The sequence below is a fragment of the Pavona decussata genome, unplaced genomic scaffold, assembly GCF_977016875.1.
Source record: "Pavona decussata unplaced genomic scaffold, jaPavDecu1.1 SCAFFOLD_302, whole genome shotgun sequence".
NCBI classification, from domain to species: Eukaryota; Metazoa; Cnidaria; class Anthozoa; order Scleractinia; family Agariciidae; genus Pavona; species Pavona decussata.
Genome location: NW_028145698.1, coordinates 2,029,739 through 2,057,500, shown reverse-complemented (window position 1 = coordinate 2,057,500; position 27,762 = coordinate 2,029,739). Strand labels below are relative to the sequence as shown.

Below are 27,762 nucleotides of genomic sequence, written 5' to 3'. Positions count from 1 at the left end.
CGGCAATGACTTCACGTGCATACACCCCATAGTGAACTGATCTACCTCCCACAAGTTTCATTTCTTATGTCGCTTTCTCTCTTTTATAGTCCTCAATTAGCACTCCCTCACTAAATACTTCAACGCTTAAGGACGGTGCCTACTATTGTTAATGCGCATACGTTCTGTGCATCTCGAGATATTCGGGTTTCCTATGGGTGGTGCCTACTAATACAGAGATATTTTTGCGTGGTTTAAAACTATACAGAGAAAATAAAACTCAACAAATGCTTTTGGTATCTCGAAAGAAAACTGTTGGTAACTATGCCTTTTTACAGAGATAATTAAGGGTCAATTTAGCAAAAAAATCTCATACATTGCTTTATATTTTGGCGCTTTTTTTAATGCGTGGTTACCCCCAGTTTTTGCTTTTGATCCCAATAGGCCTTGCTAAAATCTGGTTTTCCCGCATAGCCATAAACCGCACAATACTTCGATATTAGTAGGCACCGTCCTTAAGGTGTATGAACACAGTTTGCGCGCGCTTAAAATGATTTAATGACGCTATTAAGCGCGCACTAGGGTTGTGGTAAGCAAATACGGGGTCGATAGAGCGATCCCTCAATTTTACATCAAATGGATCACAAAGTTGAGGTTTGTTCTTAAAATAATTCAGTTTCTCGTTTGTGAACACTATTTTTTTTATCACCCAGCAATGAAAGTGAGTTCACGAAAAGCTAAGCCTTTTTGCATAGGTTTCATCTTTGCTATGAAAACTCAGTTAAAAGCCACGTATGCACGTTTGGCCTAAAAATTGAGACTAGTTTCAGTGGAAATGAACTGTTTTCTAAGGAACCGCTCATTAGAATTTTGTAAAATTTGACAAAACATTAGTTCTCTAAAAGTGTAACTCGCCTGCAAACAAGAACTCAAATCTGACAGAGGGTAAAGTACTTTCCTTAGGGCAACGCGAACCCTGTTTATGCGAATTTGACGTCTGTTGTGAATTTGCTGTCGACGTTTTCTTGCAGTCTTCCCCGTTTGCATGATGTGGGAGTAAAATCTTTCTCCGAAAAAAGTAAGCGAAATGCTGAGAGAACTCTTCTTTACTCGCATATAGAATGTTACGTTAGTGTGCCATTGTAAGGCATCTTCCTTAAATAACAGATTGCTGTAAATGCAATGGAAATTATCTGATCACGCAAAAACATTTTGCTGTTCTCTGTTCTCTGTACCCTGTTGCCATTGCTCCGTAACAATGTATTAATGTTCAAACAATGAAAAACTTGCACCGACACCAACACCGAGTGTGATATTCCTACGTTTGAACAACGCGATGGCAAGTTATTTGTCGCAGTTATGTTTAGGACAGATGTAATCACATTGCAAGTCGACATGGCCCTATTGCAAAACAGTATGTTGAATCAGGGACGCATTTGGTGCAAGCATGATCTAAATACCCAATTCAGTCGTATGGGTTTGGTTGATTCGGTTATCACTTGATCTCATTTCCAGGGTCTCTTCTCCAGGGGATAGGAAGAAGAGCGGCCCTGGGCTCGAGGATGGCTTACCACGAGTCCGGAAAAGTGTCAATGTGGTCAAAGTAATAACAATTATTCCACGAGAGCGCGTTGGAGATGATATGATAGATAACCAGGGAGACGCGTAGCGCCAAGTTGGCTACAATTAACTCATATCCAACAATCGCGAGTGGAATAATTGTTTTATTAAAAACAATCACGAGATATTGCTAGATCGTGCAAGTACAACCAGAAGACAATTTGATGGTCGCTATTTTTTGGTCATGGTATAATGGCTGACATACCATGGCCGCTAAGCCAATCAAATCCCTAGAATTGCATTATATAATGATCCAGTTTTTAATAATTTGTGTTAGGCAGAGTAGACTACAAGCAGTCCCTTATATTTTTAGGAATAGTAAAGCGAGGAAACTGCGAGACGGCGCGCGTGAAAATTACCTTCTCCGAGCAAACTCGAAAATGTGCTGCTTGTGATTTATATATCGAACGATCATCAATGTGAACCTTCCCGCAGGTTGTAGAAGCGATGAAAGAGTGCGGGATTCAGAAAAGAAGTTCTACAACATCACCATGGCCAAGTATAGTGACTTTAACAATTAATTTCTCCGTATGATATTAGCAGCAAAAATCGTTCCCAGGCGCATTGCCAAGGAGACCATTTCTGTTTGGTTTCAGCTTTTGAGGCTATAACTTTGTGAATTTTTTTGCCGGAACGATTGGCGCACTAGAGATTACTCAATTTTAATGTAAGTTCGGTCAATGCTCTCGATTTCATTCAAACTTGAACAAAGCTGCCACTTTCATTTATACACATCTGCTCGCAGTCAAATGTTACAAGTTTCTTTTTTTGACAAACAAAAAAAAAAAAAAGAAAACGGTCGCCTCCAGCTTTTCTGCTATCAAAGGCTCAATAATTTGAAAGTTTCCGTTTGCGCGCGCTCGATTGACCTCAGGGATATAATTATTATCTTACTAATCTCGTTTTCTTGGTCCGTTCTCCAAGTTACTAATTTCCCTTTTTTTTCCCGTTGATATATAGAGCGCACAAAATCAAGGGAAAAAACTCCGTCCGTAACTTACAATGCAGACCTTGAACTCGGTTAGTAAGAGGTATATACGAATTGTCCATAAAATTGAAATTGCCTTGTCTAAGCTTACTAATGCAAATGCTCAACAAGAAGAGGACATCTGAACGTTCTGAGGCACCGGTGTTGGCAGACGCGGAGCTGATTCCAGCCCTCCCGAGTGAGATAGGTAACCCTGAACACGAAGAGGAAAGCATAGATCAGAGGTTTGTTACTTTATTGATCTCTTAGTGGATAGTTAAGGATGGTACGTCATTAGATTTTTTTTGGGCGATTTCTGACTTGTGTGAGAAAACTAGATCTTTGAAACGCCATATTATTACAAGGTGAATATACTTACATTTAAATAAGAGAAAAAATATAAAAGTGTAACACGATTCAGTAATAATAAATTCAAAAATTGAATTGTGAGAAGGTCTCCAGTAGCCGTCAGGCTTATGCGGGAGAGGTCTCTTCACATTCTTAAACAGTGTAAATTTGCGGACTCAAGTGAAGCATTGCCTAATTTAAAAGTCACAGAAGAAAGTTGAACATTATTCTTTTGAAGCTCAATAGAATCTCAGAACTTGTTACCTCTTTGGGTAGACAATTCCTAATTTTTTGGTCCTTGGAAAGCAATGGTAAATAATTTTATATAATTTGGTTCTGCAAGCAGGAGGACGGTAATCAGAAGCTCTTCTGGTATTGTATAAGTGTTTTCGATACACTCCTTGGTGATTTGAAACTGCGGCTTGAACGTGACAGAAGTTGCATTAAGCAACGTGCGTTAAAAGTTGCACAAAACCGTATAAACGGCCCATTAGCGATTTTGGGCATAAAGATAATTGTGAGTAGCTAGCTTGTGAAGATAAAAGATACCCCGTCCCCTCCCTCCTCCCTTAATACGGATGCGTAAACTTTCCGTGCGTACGAAGTCAGGAAAATCAGGCAGAACTGTGCAAAGTTTTGATCAAACAGGGACTTAAGTTCAAAATATTTTGTTAAATAACCTTTAATGTAACCTGGAACCAATTAAAATAAACTTTTATACTTGTATCTTGCAAACATTTGTAACTACACGCGCACGCAGAAAATTATCTGAACAAACATTGCTATCAGCCTCGTTTCCAGGATGTCTCCTCTTTACGTCCCAGTCTCTCTTGCTCCCTCGGACAATAAGAGAAGAGTTGAACTCGGTTTGGACTCTTTTATTTATTGATTTCTTTCTTGTGTTCGTACATAAACACAAGGGTTCAGTTGCAAGATTTATTAAAAATTAGCCCTTGTTGTTTTGTTTTATCTCAGAGATGTACACGGCCGTTATGTTCGCACTTTTAGCAGCAAACTCAGTTGTCTATACACACTGTTGTCTACCATCTCAGGACCAGGGATTTACGAACCAGAGTGAGTCACGAATTTGTATGAATCAAGGACGGTGCCTACTTTCTGTTACTACGCATACGTTCTACGCATCTCGAGATACTCGGGTTTCCTATGGGATGGTGCCTACTAATACAAGGTTATTTTTGCGCGGATTAAAGCTATGCGGAGAAAGCAGAACTGAGCAAGTGCTCTTGTTATCCAAAAAGAAAATTTGGGGTAACCATGCATTTTTCAGAGATAATAAAGCTTCAATTTGGAAAAAAATACTGTACATTGCTTTGTATTTTACTGTTTTTTTTTTAGAGTAATTGTTGCTTAATTATCTCTAAAAAATGCGTGGTTACCCACAATTTTCTTTTTGGATTTCAGTAGCCCTTGCTAAAATCTGCTTTTCCTGCATAGTCAAAAACTGCGCAATAAAACTTCTTTATTAGGGGGCACTGTCCTTAACGGCAATGGTATTTTTACAAATTGAATTTTATTCAGCAAAGGATTAAAAAATAATCAGAAGTGCATCAATAAATAGAGGATATTACACGGTGAGTCGGGGATATGAATTTTATTTTTGAGTAGTAAAAAAAATGTGTTTTTAACACAAGAAAAAAAAAATCGTATCTTCAAGCCACTGTGTAATTTTACTTTTCATTCTATAGACAAATCTATCGTTCACTGGGTTTACTCACTGATTGCACAAACAATCGTGAAAAGCGGGAAAAGACCAAATCAATATCCTTGCTAGTGAGGATATGGAAAATACGCCACTCAAGGCCCTCATGTAGTTTCGAATGAATTTTACAAGTGTTTTTTTTTTCCAGTAAAACACTCTTTTCTATATTATAAATGAAATTACGATATACAAGTTATTTGATAAAACATGCTTTTGAAAGTTGAAGGAGACAAACAAATAAGCAAAAAGCATTAAATCTGTAACAAAAGAACGAAACAAAAAGAAGAGAGAGATAAAAAAAGAAATTTCTGTTGTTAAACTGATACTTTTCAAATGTATTGACGTTACTCCATAATGCTGTGAATGATAATATCTTCTTATTATCGTTAAAGCCTTTGTGAAGGTAACAACATCAGTAACTTGCTCTCTTGTACGCTTTTCTTCATGTATTTCTATAATGCCCTTGTAATTTAATACTAGGATGATTTAGCAACAGTACGGGAACGTTTTTGAGGACGCGAGAGTGCGCGGAATAGTCTGGACGCGAGTCCATTTCGACTATCGTTTGAGTATTCTTCATCCGCGCGCCTTTTGTCAACTGACGTTCCCTTTCTCTTTTTAAATCAGCCTATTCTATAGAGAGTACGGTGACTGGTTACCTGCTTACCTGGAGTAAGCCCCTCAAAATACTAAGCCATTTACAAAATTATTAGCCAAAAAAGCTTGTTCAGTCCGGATGCAGGAAAATTACACCCCACCTTTTCTCCATTAACATGTGGCGTGTATGATGATTTAATAGAGATTTAACCGACGTACATTTTACTAACAAAAGACGGATCGAAGCGCACCAATCACTTTTTACAGTCTTCACAGCCAATCGCGTTATGGCTTAACTGACAAACGACCAATAATAATCTGGACTTCGTTGACCAATGAGGTCAACAACTGGAAACATTTATGCAATCTACTGACGTTCCACAATTCACTTCACTATGAAGACGACTTCTTCTGCTCAGGTTGTCGAAACGTCAGCCAATGTCACCTCAAACAGTCCTTCTCAGGACTACACTCACCCGGATGATCATAATTTACGTACTTATGACATGACCACTGGATTCAAACCATTTACAGTTTTACAAATATTTTTACAAAAGGTAAGCACTCTGAAAAGACGTTAAGTCAAATACCGCCGAAAATCTACACTCCAGTTGACGTTCTCTCTTCATTCTAGGCTTTTCTATCCAGGGACTTTCGCAAGGTACTCGGATCAGAGGTCCTGACGGATCAAAAAGGAAAGCCTCTGAGGCATACACGAAACATGACCCACGTTCAGCCTAAATCCAGTGGTGGACATCAGAGGTCCTCCACAGACACTACAGTATCCTGGATGGAGCACGAGAACCAATTGTCTCCACACATGAACACACGTGCAAGCTTTGTCAGTGACTCGCCGTCGTCTTTGTTTCGACATGGAATGACTGGTGCTCGGTCTATCAAGTCCAGAGCATCATTTAGTCGTAAATTAAGGTAGTCTAGAAAACGAAATTAATTTTATAAATGAAATGGTAATTTATGACTCCATTTAGGTAATCTTTGACCATAAAGAGTTGTTGCGTTACCGGCAGGTGTTCATATAGCCGGTTCTAAACAAGAATCAACTGTGTCAAGAGAGGTATAGAAAAATCACGGCCTCTTCTAAGAGAAATTCCTTACAAGCAAAGAGTAACTAGTAAAAAGTATCGACCTAGTTTCTTTATGCGAGTAGAAGTAGAAGATCAAATCAGATAAGATCAGATAATTTATTTAAGGACGATGCCTACAAATACCGAAGTGTTTTTAGCGCGATTTATGACTGCTTTTGCTTGCGTCGCGTTGGTTTTCACTTGACATAAAGCTCTTATGCTTGTGCTTGCGTCCAGCGCTAGTGAAAACCAGGTTTTACTGTGCGGGAAATCCAGACATACCCTCTCGCTTATGTTGAAAGTGTATAACACTGAATTACATTATTATTATTATTATTATTATTATTATTATTATTATTATTATTATTATTATTATTATTATTATTATTATTATTATTATTATTATTATTATTATTATTATTATTATTTATGATCTATAAGAGTATACACCATAGAAAATTGCCGTCGATTTGTTAACTGCATAGCCAACCAAGAGCTCACATTGTGTGATCAATCAGTATATTTTTCTAATTCCACGAGAAACGCCGAGTTCACATTTTTCTCCACTTTCTTCATATAGATGCTAAGGAAAGTGGGAACAACAGCACTTTTCAAAAGAGAAGGTACGTTCACCTCACTCAGGCTTGGTTTTTAGTAGTCTCAGCTAACCAACTTCTCTTAAACATATGAGTCGGAGCGTTTTCAAACTTTCCTCAAGTTAAACTTTGGGAAATTTTCTAACTATTATTGGTGATATGCACGTTGCGCTCCTTGGTGGTTTTTAAGAAAACGCTGTTGTTTATGGATCAGATTCACGAAACCTCCTAAGTTATCTTATTATAGGAATTAACGCTTGTGTTCATTTAAAGGGTTTTTGAAGTTTACACGACTTAAATTAATGACGCGAATTGTAGGAAAAATTACTTTGCAATAATGGAAATTAACGCGAATGGGGTGTTAAAAATTCAAAATGAGGCTAAGTGTGAAAGTCCGAAATGCAAACAACGTGGAATTGTCCCTAAAAATAGGGGTTAAGCAAAGGAATCTGGCCACTTTGGGCGTTCTTCACAGCTAGTGTCCATGATACCGACGAATGCTTTTTCCTTCCTGGAGTGTATCTTGAATTTGGGGCGAAAATGATGGAAATTAAGGTCGCAGAAATTAACGCGCAACGCGAAAGTTAACATTAAAAAAGAAAGTAAGGCGAATTTTTAAAATTCGTGTTAACTTTATGAAGTGTTAATTTCATATAATTATAAGTAAGTATCTTTTTAGCAGTAGGCTATTTTTTAGTCCAGCAATAGGCTATTGTAAAGGAACAACACTTTGAACCATCTTAAGGACGGTGCTTACTTTTGTTACTCCGCGTACGTTCTGGACATCTCGAGATACTCGGGTTTCCTATGGGTGGTGCCTACTAATACAAGTATATTTTTGCGCAGTTTAAAGTGCCCCTAACCCTTCAATTTGTTTTCTTTTGGTAGATTTCCATATCTTTCATGAACTCATTTTCGAAAAAAATTTTGAGAAATATTGAATGCTTTTTTTCCTACGAGCGCTAGAAGTGAAGGCAGTCTTGTCGATATTTTCACCTATCGTTCGCCTTAGTCTCCCACTCGGCCAAATATGGAGTGTGACGTAAGAAAAGGACATCGTGCAAAAATATCCGAAGATTCGCGGTAATGCTTCAATTGTAAGCAGAGAAAATGGTTGAAAAATGTGTGGTTTTTGGATGCAGCAACTCTCGAAATGTAGAGAAAGGAATCAGCATGCATAAGATTCCTTCTGAATCCTTCTGGTGTCCTTTTCTTACGTCACAGCTAAGAAAGTGTCAATTATTGGACGCTTCTCATTGGCTCGTTCCTAATGAGCCCACGAGACAAAAATTTGCCCAGCGGGGCTTAAAAAGCGCAAAAATTTAAAAATTTCAGTAACTTTTAGCGCTCGTAAAATAAAAAGGATTCAATATTTCTAAAAAAAATTTTCGAAAATGAGATCTTAACAGATATGGAAATCTACCAAAAGAAAACAACTTAAAGGGTTAGGGGCACTTTAAAACTACGCTTAGAAAGCGGAACTTAGCAAGTGCTCTTGGTATCAAAAAAGAAAATTGGGGTTAACCATGTATTTTTCAGAGATAAGAAAGCTTCAATTGGGAGTAAAACGCCAAACATTGTTTTGCATTTTACTGCTTTTAAGAACAATTGTTGCTTAATTGTCTCTAAAATATGCGTGGTTACCCCCAATTTTAATTTTGGATTTCAATAGCCGTTGCTAAGAACTACTATTCCCGCGTAGCCATAAACTGAGCAAAAATACCTCTGTATCAGTGTAGGCACGGTCCCAGTAAGTACCTTTCTTAGCAATACGCTATTGTTAGTCCAGTAGTAGGCTATTGTCAAGGAATAATACTTTGAATCCATCTTAATGTTACGAGAGATTTCGCGTTTCACTTTAATACGTTTAGCAAGCGCATTTCAATAGCTTTTCATTTGGAATAGAATACATAATCAGGTAGTAACAATAGCTTTGAGATTTTGAAAGGAATATTTAATCAACTCAGCATGTGGACACGAGAAGTGGACATTCTCGGTCGCATTAGCAACCGATTAATATGTGTTTCATCGCTCGATATTTTACTTGTTTTCGCTTTTGCTGATTCATATTTAGATGTTCATCTTATGTACTTTTCGCTTATAATCATTCGCTTTCATTTCAAACCAGCATTGAGTTTTCAAACAAAGAGTTCTTATTTTAATTTATTCTAGTTCAACAGGTGGCTTGTACACGTGTAAGAGTTCATTGTACGTGGCTCATGTACTTTGCTCGACCACGCGAGTCCTTAACCTTTGTCCTGAAATCTTACGACTCAGCAATTCTTTTGATGTAAGCTTAGTTTCCGCAATCAAAGTTCAATTTCCTTTGTTAAGGATGTAGTCCGGAAAAGTACTCTCCTTATAAGGAACTCTCAACAATTAAGCGCACGTGAAAATAATATATTCATAAGTGACCTTGTCTGTTGTACCCTCGTGCGATTACAACATGCAAGCGTCTTAAACAAAAGAAAGTATTTTAACTCTTTGTACTCTGTAGCTATATAAGCACTAGGCGTACAATTGTAAATCGGTTACATCGTGGTTACCTTCAAGATAACGTCCTGTTTACATCGAGGTGAGAAACGCAGTGCTGAATAAACCTATGCTGGATTGAAGAAGATTGTCTATTCTCTGCTGTTCGTCGAGTTCCAGTTGGCTAGATCCCTGTACCTAAGAGTTGTGACGAGCTCTGTCTTGCTAGCGAGCGAGTGCTCTCAAGCTAATTCCCCCCCGTTATTGTCAAGTCGCCGTTGAAGTTCCATTTGTCCCTCCCGTGCGCTCGAGCAAGGAAAACTCCGTCGTCACAAGGAAAAACCCGTCGTCACAGTAGGTGGAGAAGAGTGGGGCTAACTGGATCGTCGCGAAGCCGCCGAAGAAGAAACGAAAACGCCAAGTTCCAGTCAAACAGGACAGCAAGCGATGTAACCCCTTGAACGCCGAACAAGATTACAAGCGCCGTTCAAGTACCGTGAGTAATATTTATGCCATTTGTAATCCTATGAAGTCAGTGAAGAAAGTTATACGAAAAACATTGCCTAGATATAATTTAAGAAGTAATCCCGTATATCATTCCTGTACGCCTAAAGTTAAAGTGAACAGTTACGTTCAAGTTGATTTATCGCAAGAGGAGATCAGTGCCTTGTTCGAAGAGTTACCTTTTCAAGTATCTCCCAGCGACAACGAGTTACCAGAAGACAGCGTGTGTCCCAGTTTATTGAATTATAGAACCGTACCACATCCTCGAAGCTCCACAGCCTTTTCCACGCTTGGTCAAACAGACGTTACTACACGCGAACCCCTCGATATCAGCCTTGACTCAAGCAGCGAATCCTTGGTCTACCCAAGTGTACGAGAAACCGCAAGTCCAACGAATCCGCCAGATTCGCCCGAATTTGATCCCGCAGATTTACAGTCCTTTGTATACAGAACGCCCCAACAGGCCGGTCCGGCCCGCATCGCATTACAAGTAGAGAACATTTCCGATTCTGACGATTTAGAAGAACCAAGAGAGGGCGAGGAAAATCAGCAAAAGTCGACGCCTTCACAGCCTCCCGTCATCAATTCACCCGCAGATTTGGTGAAATTAGTTCACCGCCGAGAATCAAGCGACGGAGATAGCAGTAGTGACTCATCTTCCGAATTTAGCGTCAGTGAAGAAGAAGTTACCAGTTCAAGCAGTGAAACTCCTGAAGACAGCAACGCCTTAAACAACTGCGCATCCAGAATGGCGACGGGAGGAGTATCAGATTTACCAGCGCAGGCAATTCAGCGTTTGTGTGAGCAGTTGAAAGACGCAGTTCACTCCTCAGAGCCCACTCCGGTGAAACCTGCGATTTTCCATGGATATGAAAACGAAAATGTGGATCGTTGGCTTCAACGATTCGCCCTGTATTTGGCAACAAAAAGACTCAGAGATGACAGTCCACAAGCGGCTATTCAGTTAGCTCTCCATTTATCAGGACCCGCAGAATCCTTCTATTACAATTTGCCAAGCGTCATACAAGGCTCTTACACGGATCTACGAGATGCCTTGAAAGAACGATTTGCCCCGGCCCATCGTTCTCTTCGCCTCAGGCAAGCCCTTTCTGTAAGACGACAAGGAGCCACTGAAACAATCGAAAAGTTTCTAGCGGACCTCAACGAAAAGTTTAGCTGTTTGGATCTCCGAGATGAAGACAAGCTCAGCTACCTAGTTCAAGGATTACGGCCGGATATTCAGGCCGAGGTTCTAAAGAAAGAACCAAAAACATATGCTGAAGCGGAAGATGCCGCGCGACTTTTGTATTCGATCCAACAAGCCCTATCACAAAGACGCGAAGAAGACATTACTCGTCTTGTTCAACAAACAGCTTCCCTCAGTTCTCCAAGCGCCAGTTTAATCACAGCAAATACAACCGCGGATAGCAGAAAATTAATTGAGCAAAACAGCGCAGTTCTCGCCAACATTGAAGCCTTGTCCGAAAAACTTGGAATGTCTCCGGGAACAAGGACAACAAATATTGCTGCCCTAGATGATCGCAACTCCGATGACCAGCGTAACCTGTTTGAAACGGTGGAAAAGATGGAGGACAAGCTGATAAATTTGATTCAGGACTTAGACCGACGCGTAGATGCGAGAATAACCGGATTGGCGAGACGACAACAAGCCACAAGAAGCGATCCACCCAGAGAGAGAACTCGCGATGGTCGTCCAGTGTGTTTTACTTGTGGAAGAGTTGGCCATTTACAAACAAGTTGTCCCGAACGAAGAAATCTTGCTTCGCGAGTAACACCACAACAACCACAACAGTCGCCCAGGCCAAATTATTCACTGAATTCGAATTATAATCAACCAAGGGATAATTATAGAAATTATTCTCAAACCAATCGACGAGAACAGCGTTTGGCAGTCCTTGATGATGACCTGTACGATGAGGAGTTTGTAGGCCACTTAACGCCAAGCAACTCTGAACAGATGTATTTCGCTCGGAGATCCACGCCGCTTCACCGTGAAAATAACGTGATTTCTGCAATAAAGCCGAGCCGCAGACAAAGGATGGTCCGTTGTCCAACAAATTTGCATGAGAAGGTCGCAACACAGCACGCGGTAATGTCGCCTAGCAACCGGAAACCGCAACAGGCCAAACCTTCAGCAACAGTGGCAAGTGAAAGGTTTCCAGCACTGAACAACAATCAAGCTACCCCTGAGCCAGTAACAGACCAAGGATCCGGTGCCTCAAATATCCCTGTGGAATTCAAGCCAGCATTTGACTTATTCCTACGCGCAATAAAACAGTCGCAGCCTACAACGGCAACAAAAGACAAAACGTTGAGCCCACAGATCGTTAATATTCCAAACGCCACTACAGCACAGCCCATTGGTACCGAGGTGGAAGATTGCGTAGACGAGATCTCCTCTGACCTAGATCAAGGTAGGTTAAAGACAGAAGCCTTACAAGCCCAAGATTGCACTCCCAACAAAGAGATGTCACAGCGAGGTGACAGTTTAGCCGAACAGGTGTTGGTCAGCACAGCAACAAGAAGTAGTCCAGAGAAAGTACAGAAAAGATTGCCTCACTCAGATGCAAGTCTCCATTCCAGTGATCTGACCACCAGCGGTGTAATTGCAGGTGAAGCAGTTCAGTTACTCGTGGACACTGGTGCGTGTTTATCAGTCATAGACGAACAGTTTCTCCAGAAGATTTATGGCCCGTTTTCGCCTAAGATGACAGATGGTTTCCTACCGTCGATCCAGACAGTCAATGGAGAGCGTGTTCCAGTATTAGGAAAGATTACCGTACCTATCGAGCTGAATGGATGTGAGTTTGTCTGTGATTTTCACGTCATGCAGAACCTTGCCTATGATGCTATCCTTGGCCGAGATTTTTTACAGCAGAACCGAGCCTTGATTGACCTAGACAACAACAACATCACCTTCAAAAGATCCAAAGACGCCAAAAAGACTCGAAAGCACAGCAACAATCTGCCTGTTCTAGGAACCTTCTTTTCTCCAACATCTGTAGGAAGACAGACCTCTACAAAAGCTGACCTAGAACCTCACCCCAAGATGCATAGTGCAAACGGAGTCCAGGAAAGCCAAAACGGAAATAGGAGTGTATCTCACTACTCCCTATTGTTATGGGTCTGTTTCGTTTTGTACCTACCCGCAGCATCGCCTACAATTATGCAGGAAAGCAACAAGCCCGCTCTCCAGACGACACAAAAGTCCTGTGTTTTTCACGATGCCATAAATGAAAGCGCTGACCGAGGTAACGCAGGTGTATCAGTCCGCGAAACTGGCCCACTCCATAGCAAAGAACCTTATCAAGCTACACGTGATACACACGAACCTCCGAAATCCCACAGAGAACCGTTTAAGACTACACAGACCGCCGTAGAAATCCTCAAAGATTCCAAGTTTGCAGTTCCAGCTGGTGTTAGAATACAGAAGGAGACTACCCTCAGAGATTTGGTCCACGAGAGCCTGATATCCGTTGCGCAGGACTTGCCCAAAGATGAGTTAAAAAGAAAACCAAGCCTGACGTTGAACGTATAAACAATGGACATGTACCAGTTGTAAAAGATGGCTGTTCGATGTAGTGAGACGATAAATACCCTAGTAATGTAGCCTATTTATAGAAGAATTATAGTTCGTTTCAGAGATGTTATACCACGTATTACGATTATTTTCATTACTCGCTCTCCTGTCAGAAAAGAAGAAAAAGTTCGTTACAAAGATTAAGAATTATTTAGACCATTATGCGTCACATAAGAAGAAATGCGTAGAAAAACGTACAAAGGAAAGTACCTTGTGTTACTTATTTTTGCTCGACGAGGACGTCGAGATTTAAGGAGGGAGATATGTTAGGAGAGAAAATCGATAGCTTATTATAGTTGCTATATTTTCGAGGCTTTCGTTGCAGAATAACGAATTGTACTCTTGGACCTTTTAGCACGCGTAGAGAACAAACCATATTTAGCCATGTTTAGTATTAAGCCATTCATATTTACTCGCATTTACCCACTAGTTGTCCGATATTTTATCCACTTGTTCTTATATTAGAAAATATATTTAACCGTCTTATTCGCAGTCTATTATTGCACATGTAATCAGTTAAATGTGATGATAGTTAGCTATAACTACACCAGGAAATTGCCATTCATTCGTTCGCTTTTAGAGAACAACTTAAGTGTTACTTATTTTGCTCGGTGAGGACGCCTCGATTTAAGGAAGGACGAATGTTACGAGAGATTTCGCGTTTCACTTTAATACGTTTAGCAAGCGCATTTCAATAGCTTTTCATTTGGAATAGAATACATAATCAGGTAGTAACAATAGCTTTGAGATTTTGAAAGGAATATTTAATCAACTCAGCATGTGGACACGAGAAGTGGACATTCTCGGTCGCATTAGCAACCGATTAATATGTGTTTCATCGCTCGATATTTTACTTGTTTTCGCTTTTGCTGATTCATATTTAGATGTTCATCTTATGTACTTTTCGCTTATAATCATTCGCTTTCATTTCAAACCAGCATTGAGTTTTCAAACAAAGAGTTCTTATTTTAATTTATTCTAGTTCAACAGGTGGCTTGTACACGTGTAAGAGTTCATTGTACGTGGCTCATGTACTTTGCTCGACCACGCGAGTCCTTAACCTTTGTCCTGAAATCTTACGACTCAGCAATTCTTTTGATGTAAGCTTAGTTTCCGCAATCAAAGTTCAATTTCCTTTGTTAAGGATGTAGTCCGGAAAAGTACTCTCCTTATAAGGAACTCTCAACAATTAAGCGCACGTGAAAATAATATATTCATAAGTGACCTTGTCTGTTGTACCCTCGTGCGATTACAACATGCAAGCGTCTTAAACAAAAGAAAGTATTTTAACTCTTTGTACTCTGTAGCTATATAAGCACTAGGCGTACAATTGTAAATCGGTTACATCGTGGTTACCTTCAAGATAACGTCCTGTTTACATCGAGGTGAGAAACGCAGTGCTGAATAAACCTATGCTGGATTGAAGAAGATTGTCTATTCTCTGCTGTTCGTCGAGTTCCAGTTGGCTAGATCCCTGTACCTAAGAGTTGTGACGAGCTCTGTCTTGCTAGCGAGCGAGTGCTCTCAAGCTAATTCCCCCCCGTTATTGTCAAGTCGCCGTTGAAGTTCCATTTGTCCCTCCCGTGCGCTCGAGCAAGGAAAACTCCGTCGTCACAAGGAAAAACCCGTCGTCACATTAACTTTATTTGGAGGCTTTCGTCAATCTGGGCCCTGGTCGACAAGGTGCCCTTGTGTTAGAAATAAAATCTACCGTATCGAAAATGATGGTGACCGGTACATTTACCCATAATTCTTAGCGTTCGAAAACCCTAAACGCCCAGAAAAGTTCTAAAAACTTTAAAACTAGCAAACACAATGTTGTTAGTCCAGGGACGAATTCCGCAAAGAATATGGCTTCCAATGTGTCTACAGACTGTCTTAAGCTCCCAAGGTATTGTGGTAAAATGTACAGCCGCCATGTTTTTTACCGTACGGTGGATTGAAACTATCGTTCTTAAGGCTATGTGTACACTATACCGGATAGCTCTTGTGCAGGCAGCAAAAACATTTCGAATAGGGCTTTTGTTCACACACAAAACACCGATTTCGGATCGATTTTTGTGACGGAGCGATGCTACGCTGCTTTGGTCTTGAAAGTGAATCGTCACATATCGTATAGGTGTTCGTGTCTCTTTCTTGAGTAGTTTGAACGGAGAATGGGACCGGAATGGAAGTCAACAACGAGGAGCGGGCATTAGATATTAGTGGAAAGATGGCGGCGGTTTTGGGCCACTTCTGTTCACACCAGGCCGGAGTATTTTTCACAATGGCGTAAAATGATATATACATAGCCTAAATTACATAGTAACTTGGCTTGTAACGAATTGTCTTTTAACGTATCTGTATTATGGCAGCAATTAATTTATATATCTTTAAAAAAAACTTTTCTTGCCGCCGTGCATGCTGACTTAGCCTTGCGCTCTAAAATATCCTCTGAGTGCTGACTAGAAACCGAGCCTTTTTTTCGTGCGGTGGGCCATACGCAGATTTGGTGCTATATATTTTAACTCAGTCTTCACGGTGTTCATTATACAAAAGAATGTGATGTAAATTTTTACGAGTAAAATGAAATTTCTCCACTCAGAGCTAGCAAAATCTACAAACGAAATTTTTCAGAAAAATCGCCATAGGCATAGACACAACAACAAAAACAGCAGCAGCAACAACAACGGAAACAAAAATATCAACTGAAATAACAAGCATGACTCATGGATTATCGATAGTGATGAAAGCATTTTTCTTTTATTCCTCAAAACGGAGCGAGAATCTTTCATCAAAAAATACCTGGCGTTCAACCCTTCTTCTTTGTACAAAGTTGATTTGCAGCGACTTCAGTACGCTGGACGTGAGGTCAGGGAGGAGACGCAGGCTGAAGACGTAAAAACGGCGCGATGATTAGAAAAATTTGGGGGCTTTTTACATCCTAACAATGGGAAGATCCAAGAAGGCGAAACAAAGTTATTGTTTGCTTTACATGCAGAAATGATTGTCGGAGTGGTTTCCAAGTGGAGAAGGAAAAGAAGAATAGTTGTCGGACTTTAGCAGCTGAAATCCTGGCTGCCTCCTTGTTTTTTTGGTTTTTTTTTGTCCCTAGTACTAGGATCTTCCGAGCGAAGGTAGTTTACATGGCGCTAGGGCTTTCTATCTCTCAGCTAGGAAGATTCTATGCATGTAAACTGAATACATAAAACATATGGCGCTAGGATGATCCGCCTTCTAGAATTTTCCCAGTGCTAGGATCTTCCTTTCCTCCATGTAAACAGCCTCTTAAGTTCCAAAACAGTTTACATGATATGTGTGACCTATGTCAACTGGTTTGTATTTCAAGTAATTTATCGAAAACCATGTTAACTACATGTGGGAAAGGTTCTGGCTGGCTAATATAAGAACTGGTTAGCATAGAAACAAAATATAGATACAGTGATAGTATGTTTTCAACCCCAAAACGTTCCAAGCGAGCTAAGTTACCGGATTAAAGAAGTAGAAAAGTAGGAGGCAGCGTGGTCGAGTGGTTAGGGCGCCGGACTTGAAATCCGGTTGTCCCGGGTTTAAGTCCCGCTCTGACTACTAGCTGGAGTTGTTTCTCGGTAGCCCCAAGTTCAACTCCTCGGACGCGCTTGTAAATAGCCAGCTGGTCTGCCTCCTGCCAGTTGGGATTTTTAACCATGTTATTTTCAATTTGTATTATTTCTTTATGAAGTTTAATGCTCGGCCCCACTAGCGCTCGTGCTATAAACACTGCCGAGGGTAAATAAAGGTTATTTATTTATTTATTTATTTACTTATTTATTTATTTTTATATTTATTTATTTATTTATTTATTTATTTATTTATGAAAACATAAAGAAATAAACCGGAGCTTAAATGCATGTATATACATGCGGTGTTCTCTCCCGTACAGGCTAACTAATTCCTACGCCCGTACATTTTTGAACAAGATATGGGGTCTCTAGGAAATCTTCCTTGCTCATCTAATTATTTATATAAGGATATATTTTCAAAAACCGCTTTTTCTCTTTCCCGATTTTACACCTTTGGCTACTGTTGGTCTTATTGTGAACCCACGGACCTCCCCTTCGGCAACGACCACCGTTGTCTTTTTGCTATAGCGTACAAACCTCATCAGTTACCTAGGAAAAGTCCATAAGTTTTTTGTGAGTCTACGAGTTTAGTAAATCCTTTAAGGATTTACTTTAAAAAACAGGTCATAAAATGATTTAGTAAACTCACGGACACGCAAACAACTTATTAGCTTTCGTCTCTCAAATTCAAAACCAAATCAAATCTGGGGAGCAGGGATGGCGCGGTGATGAGAGCACTCGCCTCCCACCAATGTGGCGCGGGTTCGATTCCCGGTCTCGGCGTCATATGTGGGTTGAGTTTGTTGTTGGCTCCCGTCCCTGCTCCGAGGGTTTTTCTCCAGGTACTCCGGTTCTCCCCCCTCACCACGAAAACCAACATTTTAAATTCCAATTTCGACCTGGAAACAGTGGAGAGAAGAGCCACTCCGTGGATTTCACTGAAATTCCAATTTATTTTTTTAGCGGAGTTTTCTTATTGCTTTCCTTTTTATTGCGTACCATGTCTTCTTATTCTAATTTTTAGCTATCTCTGAGACTCCTCACTTACTCGCCCCGTTTCTTTTCCTTGGTTGCAGGTATGGGGATTTTAAACAAGAAGCTCAAGAGCTTGGAGTTGATAAAGTGGCCAAAGGGATGTTTCTTTGAAAACAACAACAACAACAACAATCTTTATTTGTGCCCAGAAATTATACAGATTTACATTAAAACAGGAAAGAAAAATTACTAAAGAAGAGGGCACAGCCACTTAGAAATAGCAAGCTAATCGAGCTAAGTGGCTGGGCCGAGCGGAAAAATTTGCAAATACCCTACATTAAGATGGAACTAAGGACACGATTTACCATTCACACACACACGCACACACAAAAATAACAATAAACAAGGGGGAGTGCACACACAAAAACTGAAAAATAAAGTGCATCAATGAGCCAGTCAGTAGTTGGAGATAAGCGATTCTTTTAAGAGGACTTTGAAACAGGTACGACTCTTGAATTTTAATGACTCTTCAATGGAATTCCAAACTTTAGCTCCAAAAAAACGAATGTTAAATTTGCCATAGTTGGTCCTAGCTTTAGGCAGATAGTATGAGATCTTACGTGCCAATCTTGTTTGATATTGATGCACTTTGTTGATACTCTTAAAAAAATCGTTAAAAATTAAAGGCAATCTATTAGAGTAATAGTCATACATAAACAAAGCACAATACAAGTATAATAAGTCAATTACTTTAAGTATTTTCAATTTCCGAAAGAGTGGACTAGAGTGGCAATTATACTCTGAGAATGTTATTATTCTGACAGCTCTTTTTTGTAGGGTGATGAGCGGTAGGAGGGCTGTTTGATAAGTAGTCCCCCAAGTTATTAAACTATAAGTCAGGAAGGGATAGATAAGTGAGTAATACAACTGTACAAGGACCAAATCGGTCACAGAGTGCCTTATCTTTACTTTATTAGTGTCTTATCTTTACTTTATTAGTGTTTGTAGTCTAGTTTAAACGACAGGTAGTGCACTAAACCACACTACTTTTCCCACCAAAGTTATTAGTAAACTCACCATAGATTTGTTGAGAAATTAAAAAAAAAAATAACTGTACTGACCGAACTCGATTTCGATATGTCTGACAGAAGCCAGTTCAGTCCTTGTTAACTAGGTTCTTAATATTTCACAGCGGTAGATATGTGTTCAGAAGACCTTAATTGCCTCAGGATTTTGGGATTTAGCTGTTAAGAAAATCTCACAATTTCTTCATCGTCTGAGTGACAGCTCCATATTTCGTAACGCTGGAAAACTAATTCCTTTCGTTTTAGGAGCGGCAAATATGTTGTTAAAAGTGCGAAAATAGGTCAGCTTGCATTTTCGTGAAGCCTACAACTGTTCCCAAATTCTGAAAATAAGATCCCATTACCTAAAAACTTTTTGGAACTTATAATTTATTTTCAGTTAAAACATCCGAACAGATCAAACCGATCGAATTAGCTTACACAAATATAGCTTTACTGAAAAGACCACAAAACGATCTGGGAACACAGGACACAACATTTTAGCTATTTTTGCTCGAATGTTGTCGTTGAGCCGGCCCTGTTCGTTCACAATATTTCAGGCTCTAATTTTAGTGTCACATTAACATCAGTTTTTTCGAGTAAAAGAAGTCTAAAGGATGGTAACCTGGTATCTTGTTTTGCCTATCGTAAGGCAAACGCTGTTCCACCCCTCCCCCCCCCCCCCCCCGCTCCCACTAGTACTATAGCTTTTCTTCACGCTTGTGACTCCATCCGCGACCTTTAATCTAACTGCTAGTTTCTACAATACCGTAAAATTGAACTAATTCACTTCTCTATGAAAGGGGCATGGTCGCGGTGATTTTTCCTTGCCGTGTTTTAATCAATTGCAGACAATATTTGAAATCGCTCTCACAGCTCTGAGAAGAAAACTTAAAAATTTCAGTAACTTTTAGCGCTCGTAAAATAAAAAGGATTCAATATTTCTAAAAAAAATTTTCGAAAATGAGATCTTAACAGATATGGAAATCTACCAAAAGAAAACAACTTAAAGGGTTAGGGGCACTTTAAAACTACGCTTAGAAAGCGGAACTTAGCAAGTGCTCTTGGTATCAAAAAAGAAAATTGGGGTTAACCATGTATTTTTCAGAGATAAGAAAGCTTCAATTGGGAGTAAAACGCCAAACATTGTTTTGCATTTTACTGCTTTTAAGAACAATTGTTGCTTAATTGTCTCTAAAATATGCGTGGTTACCCCCAATTTTAATTTTGGATTTCAATAGCCGTTGCTAAGAACTACTATTCCCGCGTAGCCATAAACTGAGCAAAAATACCTCTGTATCAGTGTAGGCACGGTCCCAGTAAGTACCTTTCTTAGCAATACGCTATTGTTAGTCCAGTAGTAGGCTATTGTCAAGGAATAATACTTTGAATCCATCTTAACTTTATTTGTAGGCTTTCGTCAATCTGGGCCCTGGTCGACAAGGTGCCCTTGTGTTAGAAATAAAATCTACCGTATCGAAAATGATGGTGACCGGTACATTTACCCATAATTCTTAGCGTTCGAAAACCCTAAACGCACAGAAAAGTTCTAAAAACTTTAAAACTAGCAAACACAATGTTGTTAGTCCAGGGACGAATTCCGCAAAGAATATGGCTTCCAATGTGTCTACAGACTGTCTTAAGCTCCCAAGGTATTGTGGTAAAATGTACAGCCGCCATGTTTTTTACCGTACGGTGGATTGAAACTATCGTTCTTAGGGACTGGTCATAAAGTACAGGGGGGGGTGGGCTGGAAAAAAGGGGGGGTGGGTCACTGTTTTCATGCATGTAAAAAGGGGTGGGCTAGCAAAAACCATGCATCATTAAAGGGGTGGGGCACATAATATTTTTGCACATGTTTTGCATCAAATGGTGCCTTTTGCCAGTAAAACTGTGAAATGTATTAACAGTAAAAGCACAAATTATAATTGTGTAGTTTCAGAAAATATCCATCCCCCATCACAGAGGGAATTTATAAAAGGACGCCCTACCGCCAGGAACTTCCAAGTTTCTTTCATACAATCTCTGTAATTTTGTTCTTTCTCTTACCACCATCCCCTCCAGAATCTTGAATTCCCTCCATGGGTGGGGTAAGGATATTTTCTGGAACTACACATTCTATCAAGAAAAGGGCAAGTTCACTCGCATCCATTAAAATGAACAACTATGATTCCATGTGGTTATTAATGATACATATTAGATGCACATTATCTTCTCAAAATCATTTCAGGTATTTCAACAAAAATAGATCTCATGCAATGATAAACTTCAAAAACAAGACTTTGTGCATGTGTGCTCCTTCCTCTATCATACTTGTCCTCTAATTTGTCTAGTTTTATGTATAGTCTTACCTTTATTTACTAGGGGTGGGTCATTTCATTTTTTACCTGAAAAATATGGGTGGGCCATGCATTATTCTGCAAAAATATGAGGGTGGGTCACACAAAACTAGCCTTCGTAAAAATGAATTTTTCCAGCCCACCCCTCCCCGGTACTTTATGACCAGTCCCTTAAGGCTATGTGTACACTATACCGGATAGCTCTTGTGCAGGCAGCAAAAACATTTCGAATAGGGCTTTTGTTCACACACAAAACACCGATTTCTGATCGATTTTTGTGACGGAGCGATGCTACGCTGCTTCGGTCTCTAAAGTGAATCGTCACATATCGTATAGGTGTTCGTGTCTCTTTCTTGAGTAGTTTGAACGGAGAATGGGACCGGAATGGAAGTCAACAACGAGGAGCGGGGACTAGATATTAGTGGAAAGATGGCGGCGGTTTTGGGCCACTTCTGTTCACACCAGGCCGGAGTATTTTTCACAATGGCATAAAATTATATATACATAGCCTAAATTACATAGTAACTTGGCTTGTAACGAATTGTCTTTTAACGTATCTGTATTATGGCAGCAATTAATTTATATATCTTTAAAAAAAAACTTTTCTTGCCGCCGTGCATGCTGACTTAGCCTTGCGCTCTAAAATATCCTCTGAGTGCTGACTAGAAACCGAGCCTTTTTTTCGTGCGGTGGGCCATACGCAGATTTGGTGCTATATATTTTAACTCAGTCTTCACGGTGTTCATTATACAAAAGAATGTGATGTAAATTTTTACGAGTAAAATGAAATTTCTCCACTCAGAGCTAGCAAAATCTACAAACGAAATTTTTCAGAAAAATCGCCATAGGCATAGACACAACAACAAAAACAGCAGCAGCAACAACAACGGAAACAAAAATATCAACTGAAATAACAAGCATGACTCATGGATTATCGATAGTGATGAAAGCATTTTTCTTTTATTCCTCAAAACGGAGCGAGAATCTTTCATCAAAAAATACCTGGCGTTCAACCCTTCTTCTTTGAACAAAGTTGATTTGCAGCGAGTTCAGTACGCTGGAAGTGAGGTAACGGAGGAGACGCAGGCTGAAGACGTAAAAACGGCGCGATGGTTAGAAAAATTTAGGGGCTTTTTACATCCTAACAATGGGAAGATCCAAGAAGGCGAAACAAAGTTATTGTTTGCTTTACATGCAGAAATGATTGTCGGAGTGGTTTCCAAGTGGAGAAGGAAAAGAAGAATATTTGTCGGACTTTAGCAGCTGAAATCCTGGCTGCCGCCTTGTTTTTTTTTTTGTCCCTAGTACCAGGATCTTCCGAGCGAAGGTAGTTTACATGGCGCTAGGGCTTTCTATCTCTCAGCTAGGAAGATTCTATGCATGTAAACTGAATACATAAAACATATGGCGCTAGGATGATCCGCCTTCTAGGATTTTCCCAGTGCTAGGATCTTCCTTTCCTCGATGTAAACAGCCTCTTAAGTTCCAAAACAGTTTACATGATATGTGTGAACTATGTCAATTCACAACAATTTTACAACTGGTTTGTATTTCAAGTTATTTATCGAAAACCATGTTAACTACATGTGGGAAAGGTTCTGGCTGGCTAATATAAGAACTGGTTAGCATAGAAACAGAATATAGATACAGTGATAGTATGTTTTCAACCCCAAAACGTTCCAAGCAAGGTAAGTTACCGGATTAAAGAAGTAGAAAAGTAGGAGGCAGCGTGGTCGAGTGGTTAATGAAGTTTAATGCTCGGCCCCACTAGCACTCGTGCTATAAACACTGCCGAGGGTAAATAAAGGTTATTTATTTATTTATTTATTTATTTATTTATTTATTTATTTATTTATTTATTTATTTATGAAAACATAAAGAAATAAAACCGGAGCTTAAATTCATGTATATACATGCAGTGTTCTCTCCCGTACGTGCTAACTAATTCCTACGCCCGTACATTTTTGAACAAGATATGGGGTCTCTAGGAAATCTTCCTTGCTCATCTAATTATTTCTATAAGGATATATTTTCAAAAACCGCTTTTTCTCTTTCCCGATTTTACACCTTTGGCTACTGTTGGTCTAATTGTGAACCCACGGACCTCCCCTTCGGCAACGACCACCGTTGTCTTTTTGCTATAGCGTACAAACCTTATTACCTAAGAAAAGTCCATAAGTTTTTTGTGAGTCTACGAGTTTAGTGAATCCTTTAAGGATTTGCTTTAAAAAACAGGTCATAAAATGATTTAGTAAACTCAGGGACACGCAAACAACTTATTAGCTTTCGTCTCTCAAATTCAAAACCAAATCAAATCTGGGGAGCAGGGATGGCGCAGTGATGAGAGCACTCGCTTCCCACCAAAGTGGCGCGGGTTCGATTCCCGGTCTCGGCGTCATATGTGGGTTGAGTTTGTTGTTGGCTCCCGTCCCTGCTCCGAGGGTTTTTCTCCAGGTACTCCGGTTCTTCCCCCTCCACAAAAACCAACATTTTAAATTCCAATTTCGACCTGGAAACAGTGGAGAGAAGAGCCACTCCGTGGATTTCACTGAAATTCCAATTTATTTTTTCAGAGGAGTTTTCTTATTGCTTTCCTTTTTATTGCGTACCATGTCTACTTATTCTAATTTTTAGCTATCTCTGAGACTCCTCACTTACTCGCCCCGTTTCTCTTCCTTGGCTGCAGGTATGGGGATTTAAAACAAGAAGCTCAAGAGCTTGGAGTTGATAAAGTGGCCAAAGTGATGTGTTTCTTTGAAAAGCTGTTTCCGTTTGCTATAGACGATGCCACAACCATACCATTTGTCCAGGTCTGTTCCACGTGGTATAGAGTCATTAACATCTTTATAACATAGAGGGCAAAATTACTGAATGCTGATTGGTCGAAACAGAGGGGATTTTTAGTTAATTTTGCTTTCAGCGAGGGCAAAATTACTCACTCCTGATTGGTCGAGCGCCGAAAGTACTTGCTCCTGATTGGCTGAGCACGCCATTTCTATATTTAGTTGGTTTCTTCATTTTGTGCAGCAAGAACAACGACGTCTTTCAGGTTCTTTGGAGTTTTAAGCCAGGTTGTTCGTGATAAAAGACTTGGAAATCAAGTGCTACAGCTAAAAGGAAATTCCTGAAGGCGAACCTTCGTTTCTTAGAAGAAACAGCAAAATATTATTTGTGTCAAAGGTTAAAACTTGATCGGATTGGTTTGGTTGAAAAACTGAAATCATTCATGGACGAGAGGCCCGCGACCAAGTGCTTTCACCTCGATACGGGTTCTTCCAACAAACAATAACCAAACTATAATAACAGTACCCGGCTCAGTTTTTATGGTAGGAAGAAGCAGATCAAAATCAGTGGAACAAATTACCCTGCTTTGGACCCACGGTTTGCTATTTTTATCGATCTGTTTTCGTGTGATTTTCAAGCGGTAGAAAGCTTCACAGTGCACCTACAGGTGAATTTGTCTCGTTGGTTTGCTCATGAATTAAACTTGTATTTTCTCTTAATTACATGTTATAATAATCAACTTTTCTCGTTTTGTCTGATTTGTAAGTTAAGAGACAGGTGAATTGTTTGTTTGTTTGTTTGTTTTGCTCACGGGTGAGTGTTTTTACTCCAGGCCGGCCGGGCTGACCGTTTTATATTTACGAAGCGCCTTGATAGTTTTCTGAAAATTTTGCCCTCTATGTTATAAACACGTAATCGCAATGAGTCCTCGTAGAATTAAGAATTAATTTTCGCTGCGCGACTCGGGTGATTTGCGAAAACTTTGAAAATACACGTGAAAATTAATCCTTAATTCTACGAGGACTCATGCGATTACATATACTTATTCTTAACCCCTGTTAGGGATTATTACTATACACGCACGTGATGTCAATTGGTGATGTCACGTGTCCCAGTCCTTAAATTTTAATGTGTCGGTTGGCCCTCTATCTGCTAAGGTTCTTTTCAGGCCTGCAGAAAATACCATTACTACCATTTCTTCTAAGCAGAAAAATCACCTTCTATTCTGTTATTGATCGCTCTTGCCAACTCAATCTCTGAAACCACCTAATCTCAACCTCACCTCTACTCCACCCCACACTCCCCCCCCCCCCCCCCCCAAGTACCAAGTAAAGCTTTATCACACATGAAAACGTTATGCTATTCCAACACAACAACAATACTCTTGGTCACTTACATCAATATAACTCAGCATATACTGCCAATTATTCCATATCAAACGTTCTCCTTTTTATTCTCGAAATCCACAGAATTTCTACCTATCAATCCCGTATACTATTCTTCTTTTGTGTAACCTTTTCGCAACCCACGTATTGTCTTGCAAACCAAGTTTGCAGACGCAGACGCCGACGTATTGTGCACGAAATCGATGGTAATCAAACTTGTTCTTCGTATTCGTTCCAGGCCAAGCTTTGCCTTGATGTCCAGTCTCCCCCGGTCTACGAACTGTGCTCATTGACGATGATGGATGCTTTGAAGGTCAGCGGTAATATCTGTAAAACTAAGAAATAACACGAGCTTTTTTTTGTTTTGTTTGTTTGTTTGTTTTCATTATTCATTCTTAAAAGCTTTAATCCACTCTCCCTATCACCTTCTCGAATGCTAGAATTTTTCCGGGGAGAACAACCACTGTATTCCAATTTCTCTTGAATGTCTCCATTTTGGTTTGGAAAAGTATCTTTAAAATATTTCGGACGTTCTTCTCTGGTGTCTTATTGACGTGTTTTATTTAATTTGCTTGTGTTTTCTACAAACCGTTGAACGTGCGTCTTGTTCTCTTATCATACAAAAGAAGCCATTGATGGACAGACACAGGGTTTCATTGTTCTCTCATCTTCGCTTCTCCTGTTCATTATATTTTAAAATAATCACGTTTTATATTTGTCACTAACTTTTTCAATGTTTCCTTGTTTTTAGTTTCCCCTTGTAAAGATATTAAACAGCTCCCCCAGCACATTCAATGAATGGATGAATCACAGAAAGCTACTGTCTGGAGACAAACCTTCTAGTAGTTAAACAGGAGATTAAAAGGAAAAGGCTACCTCAAAAATTATTGTTGTTGGCTAATTTTAAAACCACGATCACATCCTTTCATTCTTACACCTAAAAATACAATTTGCAATAAAATTAAGTTATTTGTTTAATAAAGACGTGACTTTGTCTTAGAGTTATTTTAAAATCGTTACACTACATCAGAACAAGACATCAGCACGTGATGACACTAATATTATCCATAGGTGATGAATGCTCGACTTGTGCCGGTAAGACAGGGACTCGGTTTTTTGTTCCACAACGACTAGATATGTTCCTCAAAGAAGAAGAGTTTAAGCGTAAATTTATTCAAAAGTGAAGTCTCCAAAATTATTGCTCAGCGTCGAATTGACCAAATTAAATGATTTTTCGGGATATTTTTTCAGAAAACAACTCTCTAATCATTTAGCGACTTATTTGGAAGCAACAAGCAATAAAAAAATAATATTTCTACTCCCGAACACACTTACTGTGAAAGTGCCGTTGATTGCGCAGCCTAATTTCACTATGTAATTAATTGCCTAGCAAATTTCAATTATAACCATTTTCTCAGCGAAGAATTGACCAAATTCAAAGTTTCTTTTACAATACTCTTTAAAAAGCGATCCTCTAATCATTTAGCGAATGATTATGAAGAAAAGTGCAATAAAAAATAATATTTTTACTCTCAAAGACACAGTTACTGTAAAGTGCCTTTTACTTCGCAACATAAATTTCACGGCTCAATTAATTGACCGACAAACTTATAAAAAACTATTTCTCAGTGTGGAATAAACTAAATTAAAAGATTTTTTCGCTATGATGTTGAGAGAAAGATCTTCTAATCATTCAGTGAATTATTTAGAAGCTAGAAAAAACAGACATGAAGATATAAATTATGGAAGATATGAAGTATTGATTTTCCAATTACTAAGCGGGTTCTATTTTACGAGGAAATGAATATATTGAGATACTACCTAAAATTATTTCTCAGCAAGGATTTGACCAAATTAAAAACTTCTTTCACTATCATATTTAGAAAAAGATGCTCTTATCGTAGAGAGAATTATTTGTAATCATCGAGCAATGAAGACGAAGATTTTGACTCCGGAAGGGAGTTACTGTTTAAGTGCCAACAGTTTGCGGATGAAATTAATGACGGCTGAATTAACTGACCGGCAAACTCGGAAAACTATTTCTCAACGTAGAATTGACCAAATTAAAATATTCTTTAACTAAAATCTTCAGCCAAGACTACTGCTATCACTAAGGAAAATAGCGTGAAGCTAGTAGAAATAAAA

General features: G+C 39.4%; 3 protein-coding genes across 3 annotated transcripts; all 3 read left to right on the top strand.

The window, feature by feature from the left end:
• The first annotated feature begins 1,057 nt into the window (after positions 1–1,057).
• Positions 1,058–6,159, top strand: LOC146454451 (uncharacterized). The gene is made up of 3 exons (XM_085095568.1): positions 1,058–2,811; positions 3,890–3,988; positions 5,866–6,159. The coding sequence occupies exons 1-3, from the start codon at positions 2,681–2,683 to the stop codon at positions 5,912–5,914; spliced, it is 279 nt and encodes a 92-aa protein (XP_084951694.1). The 5' UTR covers positions 1,058–2,680; the 3' UTR covers positions 5,915–6,159.
• A 2,588-nt stretch (positions 6,160–8,747) lies between these two features.
• LOC146454450 (uncharacterized) lies at positions 8,748–14,917 on the top strand. The gene is made up of 3 exons (XM_085095531.1): positions 8,748–9,442; positions 9,488–13,467; positions 13,512–14,917. The coding sequence occupies exon 2, from the start codon at positions 9,911–9,913 to the stop codon at positions 13,445–13,447; it is 3,537 nt and encodes a 1,178-aa protein (XP_084951657.1). The 5' UTR covers positions 8,748–9,442; positions 9,488–9,910; the 3' UTR covers positions 13,448–13,467; positions 13,512–14,917.
• Positions 14,918–20,720: 5,803 nt separating this feature from the next.
• On the top strand, positions 20,721–26,599 carry LOC146454449 (uncharacterized). The gene is made up of 5 exons (XM_085095530.1): positions 20,721–20,761; positions 22,390–22,560; positions 24,135–24,258; positions 25,856–25,930; positions 26,369–26,599. Exons 1-5 carry the CDS (start codon positions 20,721–20,723, stop codon positions 26,465–26,467), a joined length of 510 nt encoding a protein of 169 aa, XP_084951656.1. The 3' UTR covers positions 26,468–26,599.
• The last annotated feature ends 1,163 nt before the right edge of the window (positions 26,600–27,762 follow it).